The following is a 25,853-nucleotide window of genomic DNA, read 5'->3' as shown; positions in this document are numbered from 1 at the left end:
CACCTTTCCCTGTAAACCTGAAAAACTGGGCAATGCGATAGAAACAACCATTTCAAAGTTTAGGAACAGTGTTTGAGCATATGTGAGTATGTGTGTGTGCGTTTACCTTGCCCTCCAGTTTCTGGATGATCTTCTTGCCTCCTTTGAGGGCCATCTGCTCAGCCTCGTCCAGCCTGGTGCCCATGTCCTTTAACTGGGCCTCCAGACCCTTCTTCACCCGCTCCATGTGCAGGGTGTGGTCCTGCTCTAACCTCAGTTCCTCTGACACACGTGCTCCCTGGAGAAAATATTTATAAATAATGTTCTATTGACAAGTCAATTAAAATCAATGATCCTAATGATCAAAAATCCGGTATTGTCCTACCTCACAGTTGGCCTTCTTGATCTTGTCATTGGCTCCTCTCAGTTCGTTCTGCAGCTCCTCATGCTCCTGCTGCAGTGCCTGTAAATCCACATCCAGTTTCCTCCTACCACTCAGCGCTGACTGGAACTACAGCAGGAAACAAAACCAACATGAGGTTAGCATGGGAGAGGATTGATTCATGTATCGGCTGAAGTTCTGTTCTTCATTGTTTATTCAGTGAGAAACTGAGCGCTTTAAACCTAATGTTCATAATGTAACTAAGCCAGTTTAATTTGATTTAATATTGATGAAAACACTGAACAGAAGGTGTTGCAGTCTGTACTCTACCTGGTTGTTGAGGTCGTTGTACTTCTCGTTGGTCTCTGTAAGCTCAATCTCTAAGGTTTTGCGTTGTCTGTCAGCGTTCTCCAGCGCCCCATGTGTCTCCTCTCCCTCGCTCACCAGCAGGAGGCAGCGTCGCTCCAACATGGCCTGCTCCTCCCTCCGCTCCTCCTGCCCACGCACCTCCTCCTCCAATTGGCCCTGCAGTTCCTAAGAAAGAGAAGGAGAGAAGATGTCAATCCACTAATCAATCAATCACATTCTGTATGCAGCTCCTTTCAGAGGGTGGAAAGAGGAGAGAAAAGGAGGTAGAGAAAGAGGGGGAAACACTGAAGAAAGAGCCGAGCAAGCAGAGGAGACTGGGTAAAGGAAAGAGCAAGGGAAGAAAGGGGATGAGGAAAAACTAAGGAAGAGGAGGACGAGAGAGCAAAAGAGAGGGGGAGAGAAGCGATGGAGGTGTAGAATCTCACCTTGATCTGCTGCTGCATCTTCTTTGTGTTCTTGGTGAGCTCTATGTTGTTCTTGGTGAACAGGTCCACCTGTAGTTCCAGCTCATTTAGGTCAGACTCCAGCTTCTTCTTCACCCTCAACCCCTCACCACGACCTTTGACCTCCACATCCAGACTGGCCTGAAGGGACTCCAGCGCCCTCTGGTGGCTCTTCCTGGAAGGGGAGGAGAGAGAGAAAGAGAGAGGAGGGGCTTATCAATAGAGCAATCAACTGAAGAAGCAGGGCCGGATTACAGAACGGGTAGGGGGGATTGCCCCCTGGAGGTTGGGGCCTCGCTAGATAGCATATGAACATGCCATATGCAATGCCAAAATGTGTAGAATAGCATTATAAAACTTCACATTTTTCTATCTTCCCAATGGCAAAATATGTTGCAATGCAGGAAGTTAGCCATTTTCCCCAAAAGCTAAAACAATTCCTTAAAATAAATCCCTTTCAGTTGAAAAGAAAAAGGGCAGAGGGGAAAAACACATTTTTCTTAAATGAAAATGCAGCTCTATTGACAGTGGGTAACTTTACCTTGCTGCCTCAAACTCCTCCTCTTTCTCCTGGAGTCTCCTCTCCATGTCTCCTTTAGCCTGGGACAGTTCCAGATGCAGACGCAGCACCTTGGTCTCCTCAGCCTGGAGAGGGGGAGGGGGGGAGCAAGCGAGGGGGTGGGAGAGCGAGGGAAAGAAAAGTATAGAGAGGTGGGTGAATCAACCATTATGCCGAGTAGCCAGGGGGCTCCTGTCTAGTAAGATTCCAGTCCCTGGAGGGCCAGGCTGATTATAGGAGCAGATAGCTGTTGGTGTAGTGTTATCAGTGCCTGGGATCTGTCTGCTCTCGGCCTGCATGACTGGCCAATACTAATTGAAACATGTTGTCTGGGGGCCTTTTCTTCCCTCTCACTGTCAGATCTGCCACATACAGTGGGGAGAACAAGTATTTGATACACTGCCGATTTTGCAGGTTTTCCTACTTACAAAGCATGTAGAGGTCTGTAATTTTTATCATAGGTACACTTCAACTGTGAGAGACGGAATTTAAAACAAAATTCCAGAAAATCACATTGTATGATTTTTAAGTAATTAATTCGCATTTTATTGCATGACATAAGTATTTGATACATCAGAAAAGCAGAACTTAATATTTGGTACAGAAACCTTTGTTTGCAATTACAGAGATCATACGTTTCCTGTAGTTCTTGACCAGGTTTGCACACACTGCAGCAGGGATTTTGGCCCACTCCTCCATACAGACCTTCTCCAGATCCTTCAGGTTTCGGGGCTGTCGCTGGGCAATACGGACTTTCAGCTCCCTCCAAAGATTTTCTATTGGGTTCAGGTCTGGAGACTGGCTAGGCCACTCCAGGACCTTGAGATGCTTCTTACGGAGCCACTCCTTAGTTGCCCTGGCTGTGTGTTTCGGGTCGTTGTCATGCTGGAAGACCCAGCCACGACCTATCTTCAATGCTCTTACTGAGGGAAGGAGGTTGTTGGCCAAGATCTCGCGATGCATGGCCCCATCCATCCTCCCCTCAATACGGTGCAGTCATCCTGTCCCCTTTGCAGAAAAGCATCCCCAAAGAATGATGTTTCCACCTCCAAGCTTCACGGTTAGGATGGTGTTCTTGGGGTTGTACTAATCCTTCTTCTTCCTCCAAACACGGCGAGTGGAGTTTAGACCAAAAAGCTCTATTTTTGTCTCATCAGACCACATGACCTTCTCCAATTCCTCCTCTGGATCATCCAGATGGTCATTGGCAAACTTCAGACGGGCCTGGACATGCGCTGGCTTGAGCAGGGGGACCTTGCGTGCGCTGCAGGATTTTAATCCATGACGGCGTAGTGTGTTACTAATGGTTTTCTTTGAGACTGTGGTCCCAGCTCTCTTCAGGTCATTAACCAGGTCCTGCCGTGTAGTTCTGGGCTGATCCCTCACCTTCCTCATGATCATTGATGCCCCACGAGGTGAGATCTTGCATGGAGCCCAAGACCGAGGGTGATTGACCGTCATCTTGAACTTCTTCCATTTTCTAATAATTGCGCCAACAGTTGTTTCCTTCTCACCAAGCTGCTTGCCTATTGTCCTGTAGCCCATCCCAGCCTTGTGCAGGTCTACAATTTTATCCCTGATGTCCTTACACAGCTCTCTGGTCTTGGCCATTGTGGAGAGGTTGGAGTCTGTTTGATTGAGTGGGTGGACAGGTGTCTTTTATACAGGTAACGAGTTCAAACAGGTGCAGTTAATACAGGTAATGAGTGGAGAACAGGAGGGCTTCTTAAAGAAAAACTAACAGGTCTGTGAGAGCCGGAATTCTTACTGGTTGGTAGGTGATCAAATACTTATGTCATGCAATAAAATGCGAATTAATTACTTAAAAATCATACAATGTGATTTTCTGGATTTTTGTTTTAAATTCCGTCTCTCACAGTTGAAGTGTACCTATGATAAAAATTACAGACCTCTACATGCTTTGTAAGTAGGAAAACCTGCAAAATCGGCAGTGTATCAAATACTTGTTCTCCCCACTGTAGCTGCCACACTGTTTCACCTCCACACCTCAGTCTTACATTGTGTATGACGTACGCTGAGGAGAATTTAACTCTTGTGTAAACAGAGATCAAATAATATTGAATGTGACAATGATCTAAGATAACACATTTAAATGCATGTTACGTAACAGTTGTGGAATGCTTGGTGTAGACTTATTTTACTGTAACCATTCCACCCAATATGGCCACCTCCTACTGTAACCTCCATACCTCTAAGGCAGCTTCAGACTCTTCCAATGAGGCCTGCAGCTCCTCCTTCTCCATCTCTATCTTCTTCTTCGTCTTCTGCAGCTCGTGGACGCTCTTGCCTCCATCCGAGAGCTGGTCAGTCAGGTCAACTATCTCCTCTGAGTTAACGACAGAAGAGTTACACTCAGTCACGCAGAAAACACCTCGAGAGAGATCATGAGAATGTTTTTCCCAATAGTTTTCATGTAAATAAAGAGTGTCTAAAACGGAGCCCTGTAGAACACCTAATGGCCTCCATTGTTTCAGTAACTGGAAGTTTTCCTTTTTACCCTGGGCTTTAAACATGTATCATCTCTCACCCTAAGCTACAAGACTGTTTCGCAAGCACAGATTGGGATATGTTCCGGGATTCATCCAGTACATTGAGCAGTTTAACACATCAGTCACCGGCTTCATTAATAAGTGCATCAATGACGTAGTCCCCACAGTGACCGTACGTACATTTCCCAACCAGAACCAATGGATTACAGGCAACATGCGCACTGAGTTAACTTCTTTGGGACAGGGGGGCAGTATTGAGTAGCTTGGATAAAAAGGTACCCAGAGTAAACTGCCTGCTACTCTGTCCTAAAAGCTAGAATATGCATATTATTAGTAGATGTGGATAGAAAACACTCTGTAGTTTCTAAAACGGTTTGAATGATGTCTGTGAGTATAACATAACTCATTTGGCAGGCAAAAACCTGAGAAAAAATCCAACCAGGAAGTGGGAAATCTGAGGTTTGTAGTGTTTCAACTCTTTGCCTATCCAAGATAGTGGAAATGGGGTCATGTTGCACTTCCTAAGGCTTCCACTAGATGTCAACAGTATTTAGAACCTTGTTTAATGCTTCTACTATAAAGGAGGGGGGAATGATAGGGGATTGAGTCAGAGGTCTGGCAGAGTGCCATGAGCTGACCATGCGCGTTCACGTGAGAGCGAGCTCTGTTCCATCGCATTTCTGAAGACTAAAGAATTCTCCAGTTGGAACATTATTTAAGATTTATGATAAAAAATCCTAAAGATTAATTCTATACCTAGTTTGACATGGTTCTACGGACTGTAATATGACTTTTCGTCTGAACTATCGCCTGGCCCTGCCAGCGCGTCGTCAGTTTGGATTGTGTACTAAACGCGCGAACAAAAGGAGTTATTTGGACATAAATTATGGACTTTATCGAACAAATCAAACATTTATTGTGGAACTGGGATTCCTGGGAGTACATTCTGATGAAGATCATCAAAGGTAAGTGAATATTTATAATGCTATTTCTAACTTTGTTGACTCCACAACATGGCGGATATCTCTTTGGCTTGTTTGGGCTCTGAGCGCTGTACTCAGATTATTGCATGGTGTGCTTTTTCAGTAAAGCTTTTCTGAAATCTGACACAGCGGTTGCATTAACTTCTCTAGGGTAGGGGGCAGCATTTTCACGTTTGGATGAAAAACATACCCAAATTCAACTGCCAGTTACTCATCGCCAGGAGATAAGATATGCATATTATTAGTAGATTTGGATAGAAAACACTCTGAAGTTTCTAAAACTGTTTGAATCATGTATGTGAGAATAACAGAACTTATTTAGCAGGCGAAACCCAGAGGACAAACCATTCAGATTGAATTTTTTTTGAGGTCACTGTCTTTTCAATGAGATTTCATTGGGACACCAGATTTCTAAGCAACTTGCTTGCAGTTCCTACGGCTTCCACTGGATGTCAACAGTCGTGAGAAATAGGTTGAGGTTATTCCTTTGTGTAATGAAGAAATACGGCCATCTTGAAGTCGAGGCACTCCTGGTGTCCTAGACATGCTTTTCAATCAAACAGAACTCATGCTACATATCGTTTTAATCCTGTATTGAACACATATCATCCTGTCTTTAATTTTATCGATTATTAACTTTAAAAAATACCCAAAGTTGTATTACATAAGTAGTTTGACATTTTTTGGCAAAGTTTAAAGGTAACCATTGCTATATTTTGTCGTCATGTTTGAGCAAGTTGGAACCGGTGTTTTTCTGGATCAAACGCGCCAAATAAATTGACATTTTGGACATATATCGACGGAATTAATCGAACAAAAGGACCATTTGTGATGTTTATGGGACATATTGGAGTGCCAACAACAGAAGCTCGTCAAAGGTAAGGCATGAATTATATTTTTATTCTGCGTTTTGTGTCGCTCCTGCAAGGTTGAAATGGTTTCTCTCTTTTGTTTATAATGGTGCTATGCTCAGATAATAGCATCGTATGCTTTCGCTGAAAAGCCTATTTGAATTCTGACATGTTGGCTGGATTCACAACCAGTGTAGCTTTAATTTGATAACTTTCATGTGTGATTTTTTTCTCAGGCTTTTTGCCAAGTGATACAGTAGCGTCTTGCCTAAACTCAGATTTTTTGGATATAAATATGAACTTTACCGAACATAAAATACATGTATTGTGTAACATGAAGTCCTATGAGTGTCATCTGATGAAGATCATCAAAGGTTAGTGATACATTTTATCTCTATTTATGCTTTTTGTTAATGCTCTCTTTAGCTGGAAACATGGCTGTGTTTTTCTGTGGCTATGTACTGACCTAACATAATCGTTTGGTGTGCTTTTGTCGTAAAGCCTTTTTGAAATAGGACACGTTGGCTGGATTCACAACAAGTGTAGCTTTAATTTGGTGTATTGCATGTGTGATTTCATGAAAGTTTAATTTTTATAGTAATTTATTTGAATTTGGCGCTCTGCATTTTCACTGGATGTTGGCCATGCGGGACGCTAGCGTCCCACATATCCCAGAAAGGTTAAAGGCTAGAACTGCTGCTTTTAAGGTGCGGAATATAAATCCGGACAGTTATAAGAAATGCTGCTACACCCTCCAATGAACCACCAAACAGGCAAAGCGTCAATACATGACTAAGATCGAATCCTATTACACTGGCTCTGACACTTGTCGGATGTGGCAGGGCTTGCAAACTATCATGGATTACAAAAGGAAACCCAGCCACAAGCTTGCCCAGTGACGAAAGCCTACCAGATGAGCTAAATGCTTTCTATGCTCACTTCGATGCAAGCAACAATGAACCATACATGAGAGCACCAGCTGTTCCGGATGACTGTGTGATCATGCTCTCCATAGCCAATGTGAGTAAGACCATTTAAACAGGTAAACATTCACAAAGGCCAGATGGATTAGCAGGACGCGTAATCAGAGCATGCGCTGACCAGCTAGCAAGTGTCTTCACTGATATTTTCAACCTCTCCCTGACCCAGTCTGTAATACCCACATGTTTCAAGCAGAACACCATAGTCCCTGTGCCCAAGAACGCTAAGGTAACCTGTCTAAATTACTATCACATCTGTAGCAATGAAATGCTTTGAAAGGCTGGTCATGGCTCACATCACACCATCATCCCAGACACCCTGGATCCACTCCAAATAGCATACCGCCACAACAGATCCACAGATGATGCAATATTGCACTTCACACTGCCCTCTCCTACCTGCACAAAAGGAACAACTATGTGAGAATGCTGTTCATTGACTACAGCTCAGCGTTCAACACCATTGTACCCTCCAAGCTCATCACTAAGATAAGGACCCTGGGATTAAACACCTCCCTCTGCAATTGGATACTGGACTTTCTGACGGGCTGTCCCCAGGTGGTGAGGGTAGGTAACAACACATCCGCCACGCTGATCCTCAACATGGGGTCCCCTCAGTGCTGCGTGCTTAACCTCCTACAGTACTCCCAGTTCACCCATGTCTGCGTGTCCGCACACGAATCCAACACCATCATTAAGCTTGCTGACTACATGACGATGATAGGCCTGATCACCAATGACGATAAGACAGCCTACAGGAAAGAGGTCAGACACTGCCAGGACAACAACCTCTCCCTCAATGTCAGCAAGACAAAGGATCTGACTACAGGAAACGGAGGGCCGAGCACGCCCCATTCACATCAATGGGGCTGTAGTGGAGACGGTCGAGAGCTTCAAGTTCCTCACGGTTCATATCACGACAGACCTATCATGGTCCCAGTCACGACAACGCCTCTTTCCCCTCAGGATGCTGAAAAGACTTGGCATGGACCTTACAGCTGCACCATTGAGAGCATATTGACTGGCTGCATCACTGCTTGGTATGGCAACTGCTCGGATCCAACCGCAAGGCACTACAGAGGGTAGTGCGTACAGCCCAGTACATCACTGGGGTCAAGCTCCCTGTCATCCAGGACCTCTATACCAGGCGGCATCAGAGGAAAGCCCTAAAAATTGTCAGACTACAGCCACCCAAGTCACAGTCTGTTCTCTCTGCTACCGCATGAGAAGGGGTAACGGAGCTACAAGTCTGGGACCAAAAGGCTCCTGAAAAGCTTCAACCCCAAAGTCATAAGGCTGCTGAACAGTTCATTAAACAGCTACCTGGACTTTCTGCTTTTCACCCCCTTCCTACAGTACATTTTCAATCACCTAAACAAACCTACATTTGAAGTCGGAAGTTTACATTCACCTTAGTTCAAATGTATTTGGCTAAGTTATTCACAATTCCTGACATTTAATCCTAGTAAAAATTCCCTGTCTTAGGTCAATTAGGATCAACCCTTTATTGTAAGAATATGAAGTGTCAGAAATAATAGTAGAGAGAATTATTTATTTCAGTTTTTTTAGCCTGGCTTTTTTATGGCAGTTTTGGAGCAGTGGCTTCTTCCTTGCTGAGCGGCCTTTCAGGTTATGTCGATATAGGACTCGTTTTACTGTGGATATAGGTACCTTTGTACCCGTTTCCTCCAGCATCTTCACAAGGTCCTTTGCTGTTGTTCTGGGATTGATTTGCACTTTTCGCACCAAAGTACGTTCATCTCTAGGAGACAGAACACATCTCCTTCCTGAGCGGTATGACGGCTGCGTGGTCCCATGGTGTTTATACTTGCGTACTATTGTTTGTACAGATGAATGTGGTACCTTCAGGTGTTTGGAAATTGCTCCCAAGGATGAACCAGACTTGTGGAGGTCTACAATTTGTTTCTGAGGTCTTGGCTGATTTCTTTTGATTTTCCCATGATGTCAAGCAAAGAGGCACTGAGTTTGAAGGTAGGCCTTGTAATACATCCACAGGTACACCTCCAATTGACTCAAATGATGTAAATTGGCCTTTCAGAAGCTTCTAAAGCCATGACATAATTTTCTGGAATTGTCCAAGCTGTTTAAAGGCACAGTCAACTTAGTGTATGTAAACTTCTGACCCACTGGAATTGTGATACAGTGAATTAATTATAAGTGAAATAATCTCTGTAAACAATTGTTGGAAAAATTACTTGTGTCATGCAGAAAGTAGATGTCCTAACCGACTTGACAAAACTATAGTTTGTTAACAAGACATTTGTGGAGTGGTTGAAAAACGAGTTTTAATGACTCCAACCTAAGTGTATGTAAACTTCCGACTTCAACTGTATTACCTCAATCAATCACACCAACTACCTCATCGTATCCCAGTACACTGACTCGGTACCGGTACTCCTTGTATTTTGCCTCTGTATAGCCTGGTTATTGTTATTTTGTGTAACTATTTTCATTTGATCTATTTATTAATTTTCTTACTTTTTAACAGCATTGTTAGGAAAGAGCTCATAACTAAGCATTTCACGATTTAAAAACTACACTTGTTGTATTTGGCGTATGTGACAAATAAAATTTGATTTGATCCTGGTAGCCCTTGTTCCAGGGCTTTATACTGTGGTATTTAACCCTCACCCTGGTAGGCCTTGTTCTCTCTGCGTAGGGCATCTCCCTGTTCCAGAGCCTCTTCATGGGCCGTCTTCAGTTTGAAGAGCTCCGTGGCGTGCTGTCTGCTCTCCTTCTGACAACCCTCCACCTCCAACACCAGCTCCTCACACTTCTGCCTCCAGTCACCCAGCTGCTTCTCCAAGATGCGCTGTTTCTTATCCAGCGCCTGGCCACAATTACTAGCCTGGAAGGAAGAACAATGAAGGTAGAGGGATTGGTCATTATCACCCGCCAGCTACCATTTATCAGTTATGACCAGTTATTAATTGATTACATTGATAAGGTAGGTTATTCAGCTCCTCTGCCATGTTTTAATGTGTCCTCTTACCTTCTCCATGTCTATACAGAGGTCCTCCACCTCTCCCTGTAGTCTCTGCTTGGTCTTCTCCAGAGAGGAGCACTTAGCCTGGGTGGCCTCCACCGCCTCCTCAGCCTCCTGGAGCCGAGACGCCAGCTTCTTCCTGGAACACACACAAATGTCTGGATATGAAGGTGTGTGAGAGTGTGTCTCAATACCTGTACATGCTTCTAGTATGTGACATTTTGAAAGTATGCTTTAGATGCCAGGATGTCATACTAATTTTGGCTTTTCATCTAGTACAATTCGCTGCATGCGATTGAAAAAGAGAATCAGCTTTTCAAACCCATGTGTGTTTGACAACACTCAGCTCAAAATCAGGGGATAGGCTGTAGCAAAACGAATGAATGGCGGGAAACATTACGCATTCTCAGTATGGTGAGCCTAGCATTTTATGTTTGTTGCTTACTGCATGAATGTTTACTTAGCAATATGATCTAACGATTGGCACACAGTATGTTGTTGTAGCAAGAAGTAGGCAAGATTTTGGGTGTAACTCTCACTTCTTGTCTTCTAGCTCAGCTGCGTTTGTGTGTGTGTGTGTTCTGTATACTAGTATGCGTCTTACTTGGTCTCCTCCAGTTCGTCCAAGTGCTGTATGGCGTCCGCCTCATGTCTGGTCCTCCAATGTGTGACCTCGGTGTTGAGTTTGGAGATGAAGCGCTGCAGCTCCAGCTTGCTCTCCTGCTCCTCCTCCAGCTGTTCCTTCAACACCTCACACTCCTGACGCAGCCCTGCCAGACTGCTGGCCAGGGCCAGCTTAGACTGGGGACAGTGAAAAAGACACACACTGTCACATACACTGTAACACACTCCTGACGCAGCCCTGCCAGACTGCTGGCCAGGGCCAGCTTAGACTGGGGACAGTGAAAAAGACACACACTGTCACATACACTGTAACACACTCCTGAAGCAGCCTTCCCAGACTGCTGCCCAAGGCCAACTTAGAATGGGGGAGAGATACACACACATACTGTCGAAGACATCTGAAAGCTATAAGGATCCGTAATGAAACATTGTGCGTAGGGTGGACACATATTTGGGATATGAGGTCATTCCGATGCTTAGATTCCTCAATTCTTATCAGTTATTGATACAACTGAAAACATTCACCTCATAATCAGGGGTACTAAATACACTCCCCCCCCCCCCCACACACACCACTGCCTGGTCCTACCTTGAGCTCCTCGTCCATCTGTTTCTTGATGTCTTCATGTTGGGTCACAATCAGGGTCTTGGAGCGACAGACCTGGCTGGCGCTGCTCTCTGCCTCCTCCAGCTGTCTGGCCAGGTCTGTGTTGTCAGCTAACATCACACAGAGAGAAGACAAGTTAGAGACACAACCAGGGGCTAGATTCTATCAGATCCGTGCCGGCCGACTCCCGTATAGCGTTTTTTGGGGGGCAGTGTCGGAGGTCGGACTGCGCTAGAGCAATCAAATCCACATGCGGCTTGCAGCATTATGCCTAAAGCGGACATTGCCATTGGTTGCATGGAGTCGCATTAAGGGAAATCCCATGCAGCCTTCTTTAGTTAAACACTGGAATGCGAGACGTAATCTACACCTCAATTAGGCTGATAGAAATCCTCAATATTTGGTTTAATGATTTTCAATTTGAGTGTCATTATTTTTATAGACCCTACACTTTCCTGTTCTGAACATCTAACGCAAGTGGGATGGGTGTGGCTTCGTGACTGACCACACAAGCAGCCTCCCACCGATTTGACATCTCTAACGTTACACCTTCGACACCCCCAAAATACCATCTTTGAGGGTGTCTGCTATCGCGGGTGAATGCTTGATCTGATTGAATCTAGGCCCAGGTGTGTTATCAACTACCAGAACATACAAGGGACAGAGACCGACTTGGTCAAAACTGATGTGTCCGACTGGGTTTGTACCCGATTCAGCACTTTTACCATACAGCTAACTGATATAAACACACACATATGATAGCTGTAGCGATGTTTAATACACAGAGCAAAGATACAGAGAGAGGACTCTTCACGGAATTCGCAGAGGGTTCATGACGGCACTTTATATGATACTTAATGATATTTTCCCTGCTGCATTCAAGGCCATCTGAGGCCAATAGTGTTCCACTGTCAACCCTGAGCAGCAGTGTCCAGTGGAGAAGCTGTAAATTATATAGTTTCTTCTAGTTAGTCTGTTTCCCATTGCTCAGCACTGGATTGGGCTGAACTGAGTTTGGCTGGCGGTAGGCCAGTTGGTCTAAACTCAAGACTGTGTCATAAGGTCTTTGTTGCACCACAGCCCTGTTCGATCTGTGTCTAAAGTCCTAGTGCTGACTAACTCTGTTCAATCTGTTTGTGTGAGTTTTTGTACTCTGCACTCTAAGCCAAGTAAAGGGTTAAACCCGATTGAACTAACCATTGGAGACACGCCAAAGGCTTTGAGCTTTCACTTGGTTGTGTGTGTGGTTGTGTGTCTGCACTTGTACGTGTACCTGTGAGTCTGTTCCTGGCTACGTTGACCTCAGTCAGGGCTTTCTGCAGATCGTCTCCTCTGGTGTTGGCCTCAGAGAGCTGCTCCTCCAGCTTCCTCAGCTGGCTGTCTGTCGACACCTGGGGATAAGATGAAAACATGGCATTTCTAGGTGCTTTGGCCATATTACATAGGCACTCACATGGCTGATTCTTCTTAGTGTGAATAAAGATCGAGACCTGAAAAGCTGTCTTGAGGTTTTACAAGACGCCTCCAAAAGCTTGATGTGGGGCATTGTGATATAACAAATCGCTAACTCTCAGGGACAGCCTTCCCATCCGAGGTGTGACTAACCCTGACTTTCTGCAGGGTGTCCAGTGAGGCAGCAAGGTCCTCCAGCTCCATGCGTAGACTCTGTTTCTCCTTGTCCAGCTTGGCCCTGGTCCTCTGTAGACTCTCACACTGCTCTCCCAGCTCTGCCATCGCATCACCATGACGCTTCCTTAGAGACGCAGCTAGGGCCTCTGATTGGATAGAAGACTCCTCCAAGTCCCTCCTCAGACGCTGGAGCTCCGCCTCCCGCTTTTTATTTACTTCAATCTGAGGGGAGTGATGGAGGGAGAGAGAGGGGGAGGTAGAAGCTAGTCATCCCATTTACAATGGCTATGATTACTGTTACATTCCTCCCATTACTGGTCAAATGGAGTGACATGTGAAGTGCAAGTGCCAATACATCTCAGGGTTACATGCTAGAGTGTGTTTGTCTGCATGTGTACCTGTGAAGCTGTGGCTCCCCCTGCCTCCTCCAGTCGGTCAGTGAGGTCATCCAGTTCTCTGGTCAGATCAGCTCTCTGCTTCTCCACCTACAAAACAAAGTCATTTGTAGTCTCTCATAATAGGCTTAACAATTACAAATGAGTTGGCTAGAGGCCAGTGCTCATGCGAGATTTGTTTCTGGGTGCAAATGTGTCAGAAACAGATCCTGCTCAGTTTATCACAAACAGTATCCTCTCCACACACAGTGACATCATCAAAGCGAGGCTCTTGTCGGTGGGTTATATCTTCCTTGTGTAAACCAGCTGTGGTCATCTATGTAACAGCCTGAGAGCATCTAAAGCAACAAAACATTGATAGCTGCAGTTTTATTCATGAAATATGCTGGAAACACTGTAAAGATATTGGTAAGCAAACGTCCCTGCAGATTCGATCTGGACCCAACAAAATGATCTCACATCCTGTGGATTGCTGTGATTGAAAGACACCAACCGGAAGTGACCTCCACAGGGTTCAGAGGTCAGGATCAGCGCACCTGTCCAATCAGAGCACAGCAGGGAGGAGCATCCGTTGCAAAGTCCAAATATTGCGCGACTCCTGTTTCTTGGTCATCTACAGTAGCTACTACCATCTCTGTGTTTCCAGGTAGAGAAGGCCAGCATGTGAGTATTTCAAGTGTAAATGATTTAAATGTCTATATAAAATCTATGTTGTGCTAGACCAGACTAAGCATCATCTCCATAAATACACTGCTCAACAAAATAAAGGGAACACTTAAACAACACAATGTAACTCCAAGTCAATCACACTTCTGTGAAATCAAACTGTCCACTTAGGAAGCAACACTGATTGACAATAAATTTCACATGCTGGTGTGCAAATGGAATAGACAACAGGTGGAAATTATAGGTAGTTAGCAAGACACCCCCAATAAAGGAGTGGTTCTGCAGGTGGTGACCACAGACCACAGACCACTTCTCAGTTCCTATGCTTCCTGGCTGATGTTTTGGTCACTTTTGAATGCTGGCGGTGCTCTCACTCTAGTGGTAGCATGAGACGGAGTCTACAACCCACACAAGTGGCTCAGGTAGTGCAGCTCATCCAGGATGGCACATCAATGTGAGCTGTGGCAAGAAGGTTTGCTGTGTCTGTCAGCGTAGTGTCCAGAGCATGGAGGCGCTACCAGGAGACAGGCCAGTACATCAGGAGACGTGGAGGAGGCCGTAGGAGGGCAACAACCCAGCAGCAGGACCGCTACCTCCGCCTTTGTGCAAGGAGTAGCAGGAGGAGCACTGCCAGAGCCCTGCAAAATGACCTCCAGCAGGCCACAAATGTGCATGTGTCTGCTCAAACGGTCAGAAACAGAGTCCATGAGGGTGGTATGAGGGCCCGACGTCCACAGGTGGGGGTTGTGCTTACAGCCCAACACCGTGCAGGACGTTTGGCATTTGCCAGAGAACACCAAGATTGGCAAATTCACCACTGGCGCCCTGTGCTCTTCACAGATGAAAGCAGTGAGCTTTCACACTGAGCACGTGACAGACGTGACAGTGTCTGGAGACGCCTTGGAGAACATTCTGCTGCCTGCAACATCCTCCAGCATGACCGGTTTGGCGGTGGGTCAGTCATGGTGTGGGGTGGCATTTCTTTGGGGGGCCGCACAGCCCTCCATGTGCTCGCCAGAGGTAGCCTGACTGCCATTAGGTACCGAGATGAGATCCTCAGACCCCTTGTGAGACCATATGCTGGTGCGGTTGGCCCTGGGTTCCTCCTAATGCAAGACAATGCTAGACCTCATGTGGCTGGAGTGTGTCAGCAGTTCCTGCAAGAGGGAGGCATTGATGCTATGGACTGGCCCGCCCGTTCCCCAGACCTGAATCCAATTGAGCACATCTGGGACATCATGTCTCGCTCCATCCACCAACGCCACGTTGCACCACAGACTGTCCAGGAGTTGGCGGATGCTTTAGTCCAGGTCTGGGAGGAGATCCCTCAGGAGACCATCCGCCACCTCATCAGGAGCATGCCCAGGCGTTGTAGGGAGGTCATACAGGCACGTGGAGGCCACACACACTACTGAGCCTCATTTTGACTTGTTTTAAGGACATTACATCAAAGTTGGATCAGCCTGTAGTGTGGTTTTCCACTTTAATTTTGAGTGTGACTCCAAATCCAGACCTCCATGAGTTGATAAATTTGATTTCCATTGATAATTTTTGTGTGATTTTGTTGTCAGCACATTCAACTATGTAAAGAAAAAAGTATTTAATAAGAATATTTCATTCATTCAGATCTAGGATGTGTTATTTTAGTGTTCCCTTTATTTTTTTGAGCAGTGTATAATCTTCAAAGGACAATCACAATCAGAGGGGTAATGACAGGCTTGGGTGATGTTTATCTAAAACTTGAGGTATTTCCATTATAAAACAAGGCAACACATGTAACGGTTATAGTACTCTGAAACATATGGCCGTGAAATGCACAAACAATCAAAGCTTTAGAAGTTCCAGTTGAACGCAGTTGTTGGTTTTATGTTGATCTTTTACTGCTGTTTTAAAGCTGTTGTGAATGTTGAGAGGGTCTGTAGCCCTTTCCTCCAGTCAAATGACCCAGTGGCCTCATGGATGGAATGTTCTAAATGTTTTTCATAATTACAAAAAAGTATTTTTAAAAGACAAATATCTGGTGTTTCTATGTCAAACAGTTTTGTTATATTTCAGTCTTCTGTGATGTACAGTTGAAGTCGGAAGTTTACATACACTTAGGTTGGAGTCATAAACTCGTTTTTTCAACCACTCCACAAATTTCTTGTTACAAACTATAGTTTTGGCAAGTCGGTTAGGACATCTACTTTGTGCATGACACAAGTCATTTTTCCAACAATTGTTTGCAGACAGATTATTTCACATATAATTCATTGTATCACAATTCCAGTGGGTCAGAAGTTTACATACACTAAGTTGACTGTGCCTTTAAACAGCTTGGAAAATTCCAGAAAATTATGTCATGGCTTTAGAAGCTTCTGATAGGCTAATTGACATAATTTGAGTCAATTGGAAAGGTGTAACTGTGGATGTATTTCAAGGCCTACCTTCAAACTCAGTGCCTCTTTGCTTGACATCATGGGAAAATCAAAAGAAATCAGCCAAGACCTCAGAAAAAGAATTGTAGACATCCACAAGTCTGGTTCATCCTTGGGAGCAATTTCCAAATGCCTGAAGGTACCACATTCATCTGTACAAACAATAGTACACAAGTATAAACACCATGGGCCCACGCAGCCGTCATACCACTCAGGAAGGAGACGCATTCTGTCTCCTAGAAATGAACGTACTTTGGTGCAGAAAGTGCAAATCAATCCCAGAACAACAGCAAAGGACCTTGTGAAGATGCTGGAGGAAACAGGTACAAAAGTATCTATATCCACAGTAAAACGAGTCCTATATCAACATAACCTGAAAGGCCGCTCAGCAAGGAAGGAGCCACTGCTCCAAAAACGCGATTTAAAAAAAGCCAGACTACGGTTTGCAACTGCACATGGGGACAAAGATTGTACTTTTTGGAGAAATGTCCTCTGGTCTGATGAAACAAAAATAGAACTCTTTGGCCATAATGGGGGAGGGGGAGGGGGAGGCTTGCAAGCCGAAGAACACCATCCCAATCTGTGAAGCACGGGGGTGGCAGCATCATGTTGTGGGGGTGCTTTGCTGCAGGAGGGACTGGTGCACTTCACAAAATAGACGGCATCATGAGGCAGGGAAAATTAGGTGGATATATTGAAGCAACATCTCAAGACATCAGTCAGGAGGTTAAAGCTTGGGTGCAAATGGGTCTTCCAAATGGACAATGACCCCAAGCATACTTCCAAAGATGTGGCAAAAAGGCTTAAGGACAACAAAGTCAAGGTATTGGAGTGGCCATCACAAAGCCCTGACCTCAATCCTATAGAAGATTTGTGGGCAGAATTGAAAAAGCATGTGCGAGCAATGAGGCCTACAAACCTGACTGTTACACCAGCTCTGTCAGGAGGAATGGGTCACAATTCACCCAACTTATTGTGGGAAGCTTGTGGAGCTCGTCCCGAAACGTTTGACACAGGTAAACAATTTAAAGGCAATGCTACCAAATACTAATTGAGTGTTAAAATATAGTGGTGACTGACCTAAAACAGGGAATTTTTACTAGGATTAAATGTCAGGAATTGTGAAACTGAGTTTAAATGTATTTGGCTAAGGTGTATGTAAACCTCCGACTTCAGTTCGTGTATAAAGTGTCATAGTGGGATGCAAACTCAAAATTGAATATTTCAACTCTATATCTGACATGGAACAGTTATCTTCTTTTTTTAAGACCATAACCATGTGTGTGAGGTGTACACTTTTGTTTCAAAGTAGATTTGTTTAAGACTACTAAGAAACACTGATGTAGCCCACTGCAGTAGAAGGTTAAAGTGTCAGTCCACTGGTAGTGTATGGTAGGCAACACTACCTCAAAGTGAAGTGTGTTTGTCCATGTACAGTATTTGTGCCTTCTTCCTGATATTCTACATGATCTATGTATTTTCTGTATGGTCTTCCTCTTAACATGGTTAATCAGCGCTCAGTGAAAACAGACTCATCTCATTTCAGCTCCAACCAAGCAGAGGGATCTCAACTTTCAGTTCCCTGTGCACTCACCCCTCCCCACTCTACCACTATAGCTCCCTATCGCTGTCTCGCCCATGCACTCTGACCTCTGACCTATTTCTGTCATCACTCTCGTCCAGTCCAGTAAAAACAGCTACTTCAGCTCAACACACTTCACAACCGTTCCCTTTCTGTTGTAAACTAAAGAGGCTAAAGCAAGGTCAGCTTTGTCTTAGTCCATGTGGAATGGCAGACACCTCTTGTTTGCATGAGAGTGTCAGGGAGTTTGGGTGAGCATTTGTGTGTGTGTCCGACATTCCACTGGGGAGAAGATCCCATGGAAAACAGTACCAGGACATAGTGACGGCACTATCTCCTCATCTCTCCCTACCTGAGCTGAGCCAGACAATGGACAGCCTGTCTGCAGCGCTGGTATGTGTGTTAGAGACACTGAGAAGACCCTGCAGATAAAGCTTTACAAGTCTCTGCCTGTCTCTCTCTCTCTCACACTCTGCTGGCTTTAATAGGAGGCAGGGAGAGCACGGGGCTATTAGTTAAGCATACCACCCAGTGTGTGTGTGCCACCCAGAGCTAGGGAATAAGTGTGCAAACAGCCTAAAGGGACTGGATGTCACTCCATTCACCACCAGTGAGGATGAAATATGTATGTTTCTATCTCTGGCCTGCTTATTGCTACAGGGGAATCACAGCAGGGTCTGTCTCTCTAAAATACACACAAAACTCAAGTCACATAAGAAGCGGTTAACAATCCCCTCCGACTGTTAAGTGAACAATCTTCTCTTCTACAAGGGATTGGTTTGACATGGACTAAGCTCAGAGTTTTAAACCCAGTTTGTAGCCTTAACATAAAAATATACCAGATGCCTTTTGGCCACCTTGGCGTGCTGAAGAAGAGGAAGACCGAAAAAATGATCCTAATCCATTACTTCTGTCACGCTCGTGCGGAGCAAGGTGGAGGAATGTGTCTGTGTGTGTCTGTGTGTGTGTGTGTGTGTGTGTGTGTGCATTTGTGTTTTCATGCGTGTGTGGAATGGTGGGATGTAGGGGCTCTGTTTGCCTCCGGGGCTGCTCTGTGAGTTAACCAGAAACACCAGGGCTTTCCTCTCATGTATTATCACAGGTGCAGCTGATTTGGGGTAACCACCAGAGGCACGGGACAGACCTATTTCCCCCACCAGCATGCCAAACACCAGGTCCCCCAAACCCACTCACTCCCATTTGCCTCAATCCCACTTCCCTGCTCCAACTAAACCATCCACTACCCTTCCTGTCTGAAATCAACCTCCCACCTTACCGATTCTCTATTTCATTCTCCAAACCTAACTCCCTTCCCCAGTATTCCTCCTTTACCTTCTCTCTCCTTGACTTCCCTTCCAGGGTTTCAATCCTATGACAGCTCCTAGCTGCACCACGTCTCACAGAGTATTACAGCCGAGCAAAGCTCATCTCATCCCACAGCACCTTGGACTGCTCTAGTCTCTGACTGATATGTGATACAGGACTCTCCCTCAGCAAGCTCCGCCCTCCAACACCACAAACATTCACTCGGACAGTTCAGGACATGCCTGGCACCGACCACAGTAGACCGCAGTACTGGCCACAGCACCTCCAAACATAACGCTAACTCTAGCTCATAGCCCTATAACACTAATGACAGCCCAACTCCAGTGAGTTAAGGATGCAATAGGTTTGATAGAGTTAGGTGATAATGTAGGGGTTACAGTACTGGACCAGTGACAGATGTACTGTACCTTGGCTCTCATGGTTCTTTCTGTCTCCAGTTCCTCCTCCAGCTCCTCGATACGGACCTACAGAGAGCAGAGAGAGCATTGTCCTCATTACATGCATGTGCTAGCATTTCATAGAATCACTGCAACTTTCTGACAGATTTGAATAATTCCCATTGTCCCAGTTAACCTACATACTCTGCAGAAATACAATGTTTTGTCTGGGCAAATAAGAGGCACCACCGCGTAGTTGGTTTGCTATTTCAGAGAAGTAGGTTTGTGGTGAGAGATATTCTCATTCTCTGTATTTCTCCCTGGGTTGGTTCAGCATGCCAGTGGGTTTTTTCTCTTCTCACAGCAGGAATGTCAGCAGCAGCAGTAGCCTCCATCATTATCTCTGACCCTCAGACTGGGTCTGCATGGGACTGGGCTTTCATATCAGGTCAGTCAGCTCAACAGAGAATATCAACTGTCATTTCACTATATCTTTAATTCATACATGGCTGCCCAACGGGTGGGACTACAGTAATGAAGGATTTCACTTCAAAAGGATTGGGTTCATGTTGCAATATTTGATTATATTATAATTGTTACTATAGCTGAATGATTTATTGCACGTTCAGCATTAATATATGACATCTATGACATACAATTGTAGGCTATTATTGCTTCAGTATAGATGCAATGTCATGCAGCTTCTTATCACACTAATAGATCTCGAAGTACATTTCAGTTTCCCAATATCATAACTACACACAGGTTGTCTATGCCCTTTCGACACAAACGTATTGCCAGAGTTTCTAAACATTGCTGTCTTCAGGCTTCAAGTCATGTCATGTTCTACAGCTCTATCTTGTCTCAGTGTCAGGAAGTGTGTCTAACACATACCGTATAGCCCCAGGACATCCCAACACACACACACACACACATACACACACACACACACACACACTAACACTAACATAGCCAACTCTCTCACTACTAACCACAAAACGCAGAGACTTGGGGAAACCCCCAAACAAAGTTCCACACTCTAAACACACAGGCAGGGTCATAACTTTAAATATCTCAATCACACTACTTTTTTTAACCTTATTTTACTAGGTAGGTTGACTGAGAACACATTTTCATGTACAGCAATGACCTGGGGAATAGTTACAGGAGAAAGGAAGAATGAGCCAATTGGAAGCTGGGGATTATTAGGTGACCATGAGGGCCAAATTGGGAATTTAGCCAAGACACCGGGTTTAACACCATACTCTTACAATAACTGCCATGGGATCTTTAGTGACCACAGCGAGACAGGACACCCGTTTAACATTCCATCTGAAAGATGGCGTCCTACACAGGGCAATGTCCCCAACCACTGCCCTGGGGCATTGAGATATTTTTTTTAGACCAGAGGAAGAGTGCCCTCGAACACCACTTCCAGCAGCATCTGGTCTCCCATCAAGGACCAACCCTACATAGCTTCAGAGGAAAGCTAGGAGTGGGATGCAGGGTGCTAACCTTCCCCAACCAGAAACCGTGGATTGATGGCAGCATTCGCGCAAAACTGAAAGCGCGAACCACTGCTTTTAGTCAGTGCAAGGCGACTGGAAACATGACCGAATACAAACTGTTTAGCTATTCCCTCCGCAAGGCAATCAAACAAGCTAAGCGTCAGTATAGAGACAAAGTAGAGTCACAATTCAACAGCTCGCCCAGTAGCACTCACTTCCGTCATCATGAAGTGCTTTGAGAGACTAGTCAAGGACCACATCAGACCTCTCGTGTCTGAGCTGTTGAATTGCGACTCTACTTTGTCTCTATACTGACGCTTAGCTTGTTTGATTGCCTTGCGGAGGGAATAGCTAAACTGTTTGTATTCGGTCATGTTTTTGGTCGCCTTGACCAGATTAAAAGCAGTGGTTCAGCTTTCAGCTGCCATCAATCCACGGCTGGGTCTACAGTCAATCACGGACTACAAAAAGAAAACCAGCCCCGTCGTGGACCACGATGTCTTGCTCCCAGACAAACTAAACAACTTCTTTGCTCGCTTTGAGGACAATACAGTGCCACCGACACGGCCCGCTCCAAAACCTGCGGGCTCTTCTCTGTGGCCAACGTGAGTAAAATATTTGAACGTGTTAACCCTCGCAAGGCCGCCAGCCCAGACGGCATCCCTAGCCGCGTGTTCAGAGCATGCACAGACCAGCTGGCTGGTGTGTTTACAGACATATTCAATCAATCCTTATCCCAGTCTGCTGTTCCCACATGCTTCAAGAGGGCCACCATTGTTCCTGTTCCCAAGAAAGCTAAGGTAACTGAGCTAAACGACTACCGCCCCGTAGCACTCACTTCCGTCATCATGAAGTGCTTTGAGAGACTAGTCAAGGACCATATCACCTCCACCCTAGACCCACTCCAATTTGCTTACCGACCCAATAGGTCCATAGACGACGCAATAGCAACCACACTGCACACTGCCCTAACCCATCTGGACAAGAGGAATACCTATGTAAGAATGCTGTTTATCGACTACAGCTCAGAATTTAACACCATAGTTCCCTCCAAACTCGTCATTAAGCTCGAGACCCTGGGTCTCGACCCCGCCCTGTGCAACTGGGTCCTGGACTTCCTGACGGGCCGCCTCCAGGTGATGAGGGTAGGAAACAACATCTCCACCCCGCTGATCCTCAACACTGGGGCCCCACAAGGGTGCGTTCTCAGCCCTCTCCTGTACTCCCTGTTCACCCATGACTGCGTGGCCATGCACGCCTCCAACTCAATCATCAAGTTTGCAGACGACACTACAGTGGTAGGCTTGATTACCAACAACGACGAGACGGCCTACAGGGAGGAGGTGAGGGCCCTCGGAGTGTGGTGTCAGGAAAACAACCTCACACTCAATGTCAACAAAACAAAGGAGATGATCGTGGACTCCAGGAAACAGCAGAGGGCGCAGCCCCCTATCCACATCGACAGGACAGTAGTGGAGAAGGTGGAACGTTTTAAGTTCCTCGGCGTACACATCACGGACAAACTGAAATGGTCCACCCACACAGACAGCGTTGTGAAGAAGGTAGAACAGCGCCTCTTCAACCTCAGGAGGCCGAAGAAATTTGGCTTGTTACCAAAAACACTCACAAACTTTTACAGATGCACAATCGAGAGCATCCTGTTGGGCTGTATCACCGCCTGGTACGGCAACTGCTCCGCCCACAACCGTAAGGCTCTCCAGAGGGTAGTGAGGTCTGCACAACGCATCACCGGGGGCAAACTACCTGCCCTCCAGGACACCTACACCACCCGATGTCACAGGAAGGCCAAAAAGATCATCATGGACAACAACCACCCGAGCCACTGCCTGTTCACCCCGCTATCATCCAGAAGGCGAGGTCAGTACAGGTGCATCAAAGTGGGGACAGAGAGACTGAAAAACAGCTTCTGTCTCAAGGCCATCAGACTGTTAAACAGCCATCACTAACATTGAGTAGCTGCTGCCAACATACTGACTCATCTCTAGCCACTTTAATAATAAAAAATTGGATGTAATAAATCACTAAATCACTAGCCACTATAAACAATGCCACTTTATATAATGTTTACATACCCTACAATACTCATCTTATATGTATATACTGTACTCTATACCATTTACTGCATCTTGCCTATGCCGTTCGTCCATCGCTCATCCATATCTCTTATTCATTCCTTTACACTTGTGTGTATAAGGTAGTTGTTGTGAAATTGTTAGATTACTTGTTAGATATTACTGCATAGTCGGAACTAGAAGCACAAGCATTTCGCTACATTCGCATTAACATCTGCTAACCATGTGTATGTGACAAATAAAATGTGATTTGATTTGGTATGCTGCTGGCCCTTATCATCTCTAAGTCAAATGAGTTTTAGTGATGACAGTAAACAGTGATGTATAGAACATGCAAATATTTCAACAATGCTCTACAGGTAACAAAACAACCAGGAGGCTAGTCATTCAGATAACATCCGTATAACTTTAGCCAATAACATTCAAGTTTCCTATGAATGGCACAAGCCCACACAAACATTCCAAAGCATGCAAAAAGAAAGAAAAGAGGAGGATAAAAGAAAGTGAGAGAGCGAGCGAGAGAAAAGCGGTGTAGAAACTCACATGCCAGCGCAGGACCTCAGCAGAGAGCACAGCCATGGTGAGGCAGCAGCAGCCTGACTGACTGACTCTCCCCCAATACTCTCTCTTTCTCTCTCTCTCTCACACACATACCGACACACACACATGCTGCTACGCTCCCCTCAGCCGAGCCGCTTCTCCTCAGGCATTCTACACTCCACACATACCGACACACACACATGCTGCTACGCTCCCCTCAGCCGAGCCGCTTCTCCTCAGGCATTCTACACTCCACACTTCCTGACACACACACACACACAGAGAGTAGCAGAGCTCCCCGACTACTCTATTTAATATATTGTATCTGTTTCTGTTACTTCTCCCCCAGTCAACTTTGCCTGAAACTGTTATCGCTAATATTTCGATACAACAATACTGCACTGTAGAATAGTTTGTTGGACCAACTGTTTTTTTTCTTCTGAACATGCCTGGGAACTGCTGTTTTGGCAAACTATTGTGTGCAATGTTTTACCACAGTAAGTCCATTTCAGCATCATCTTATAAGACACCGCAAAAGGAAACAAAACCGTTAGCCCATTATTACAGTGGACTTTTGGATGGTCTGATATCTGAAATTACACTTACTTAAACTTTCCACATTAGGGGCTTTTTTCCCAGTGCAGCTCTCCACATTAAATTGAGCATAAATTGCAATCACATGTGAGTTGAGTCTGATGGCTCGGTGATTGTATTTGAGGGGTTTTCTATAGCGTGGGCAGCGATATCCTGTAAACCCCCCTCAGAAAGCCCTCAGAGAGGGGAACCGGACCAGAGGCTGAACGATTAGTCTCTCCTGGCACACGCCTACCACAGACCTGCTCCTGCATCGAACTAACCTCATTAGACTCTACTCCTATCAATAGAACTCTCCATACTGTCCACATACGTATGCTCTGATCATTCCAGACTCTAAGCTTGAAAAGTTCTGGAATAAGAACCCTTTGTTTTTTTTAAACACCTTCAGATGGAGCTGTAGCTACCATGGCAATGGTATGCCCTGGTGATTTCATTGACTGGAGCGATGGCCAGGTAATTCAAGGCTTTTACCTCATCAGAGTCTCTACCTGGAACCTAAAAGGGTTCTTCAGCTGTCCCCATAGCAGAACCCTTTGAATAACCCTTTTTGGTTGCAGGCAGAACCCTTTTGGTTCCAGGTAGAACCCTTTTTGGTTCCATGTACAACCCTTGCCACCGAGAGTTCTATATGGAACCCAAAAGGGTTCTACCTGGAACCAAAAACGCTTACCCTATGGGGGATAGCCGAAGAACCATTTTGGAACCCTTTTTTCTAAGAGTGTAGCTGAGAACAGGAAGGTCAAAATCATGTTATTAAAAATGATGTGCTCTGTGTACAGTACCCAGGTGGCTGAGGGCCTGGCTCCTGTCCTGTGTTACTTTTACACACGTACTGGACATGTAAACCCACATCTGCTTTAAAGCAAAACAGAAAAATACTAGTTACAAACTAGTTCATGATGATTGACTTGACCTCTGACCTCACACAATGATCCCTTTTCAGTATTGCTTTATTATAAACACCGTAAAACCAGCCATAAAACATCTGCCACCTCCGCGATGGAAGTGAATAGCATGCGTCTGCTAGCCCCATTCTACAACTGCATTCATATTGTGTCTGCCAAAGCTGCTTTGAACTGTAGAGGAGTAGTGGGAGCTCCATCATCATAGCTCTTCACTAGCCAACTCACCCCCACGTACACAATATAAATACAGAACATTGCACTGTACAGTACACAGGCTGTTCAGAGCTACGACACTCCTAAGAAGCAGCTGAAATGCATAACTACTACCCCCAGCAGTACATTGTGCTTTAACTGTACTGTAGGGGGAAGATAGCTACATCATAAATGAGATATCTCTTTGATTTCCTGTGAGCTACAATGCTGTCTTGGAATCTTGACATATGCATGTGACCTTTATATTTAAACCACACACGAGTGGGCGAGAGACGGGAAGGGCCAACCAATAATCTGGTATTTTGTTCAGC

At 45.3% G+C, this 25,853-nt stretch overlaps 1 protein-coding gene across 3 annotated transcripts in view; it reads right to left on the bottom strand.

Moving 5' to 3' along the window:
• The window catches only part of LOC139580779 (myosin-16-like), a 65,897-nt gene that overhangs the window by 3,567 nt on the left and 36,477 nt on the right, over positions 1 to 25,853 (bottom strand). For all 3 annotated transcript variants that reach the window (XM_071409782.1, XM_071409783.1, XM_071409784.1), the window contains 14 exons: positions 19,717 to 19,773; positions 13,322 to 13,408; positions 12,900 to 13,145; positions 12,568 to 12,685; positions 11,277 to 11,404; positions 10,668 to 10,864; positions 10,070 to 10,202; positions 9,709 to 9,925; positions 3,943 to 4,079; positions 1,715 to 1,818; positions 1,156 to 1,348; positions 692 to 895; positions 365 to 490; positions 107 to 277 (listed from right to left, as the gene is read on the bottom strand). In XM_071409782.1, coding sequence (XP_071265883.1) covers positions 107 to 277; positions 365 to 490; positions 692 to 895; positions 1,156 to 1,348; positions 1,715 to 1,818; positions 3,943 to 4,079; positions 9,709 to 9,925; positions 10,070 to 10,202; positions 10,668 to 10,864; positions 11,277 to 11,404; positions 12,568 to 12,685; positions 12,900 to 13,145; positions 13,322 to 13,408; positions 19,717 to 19,773 — 2,118 coding nt within the window. The remainder of the gene's footprint in view (positions 1 to 106; positions 278 to 364; positions 491 to 691; positions 896 to 1,155; positions 1,349 to 1,714; positions 1,819 to 3,942; positions 4,080 to 9,708; positions 9,926 to 10,069; positions 10,203 to 10,667; positions 10,865 to 11,276; positions 11,405 to 12,567; positions 12,686 to 12,899; positions 13,146 to 13,321; positions 13,409 to 19,716; positions 19,774 to 25,853) is intronic.

Source organism: Salvelinus alpinus, chromosome 7 (assembly GCF_045679555.1).
Source record: "Salvelinus alpinus chromosome 7, SLU_Salpinus.1, whole genome shotgun sequence".
NCBI lineage: Eukaryota > Metazoa > Chordata > Actinopteri > Salmoniformes > Salmonidae > Salvelinus > Salvelinus alpinus.
This window is presented reverse-complemented; position numbering and strand designations above follow the sequence as displayed.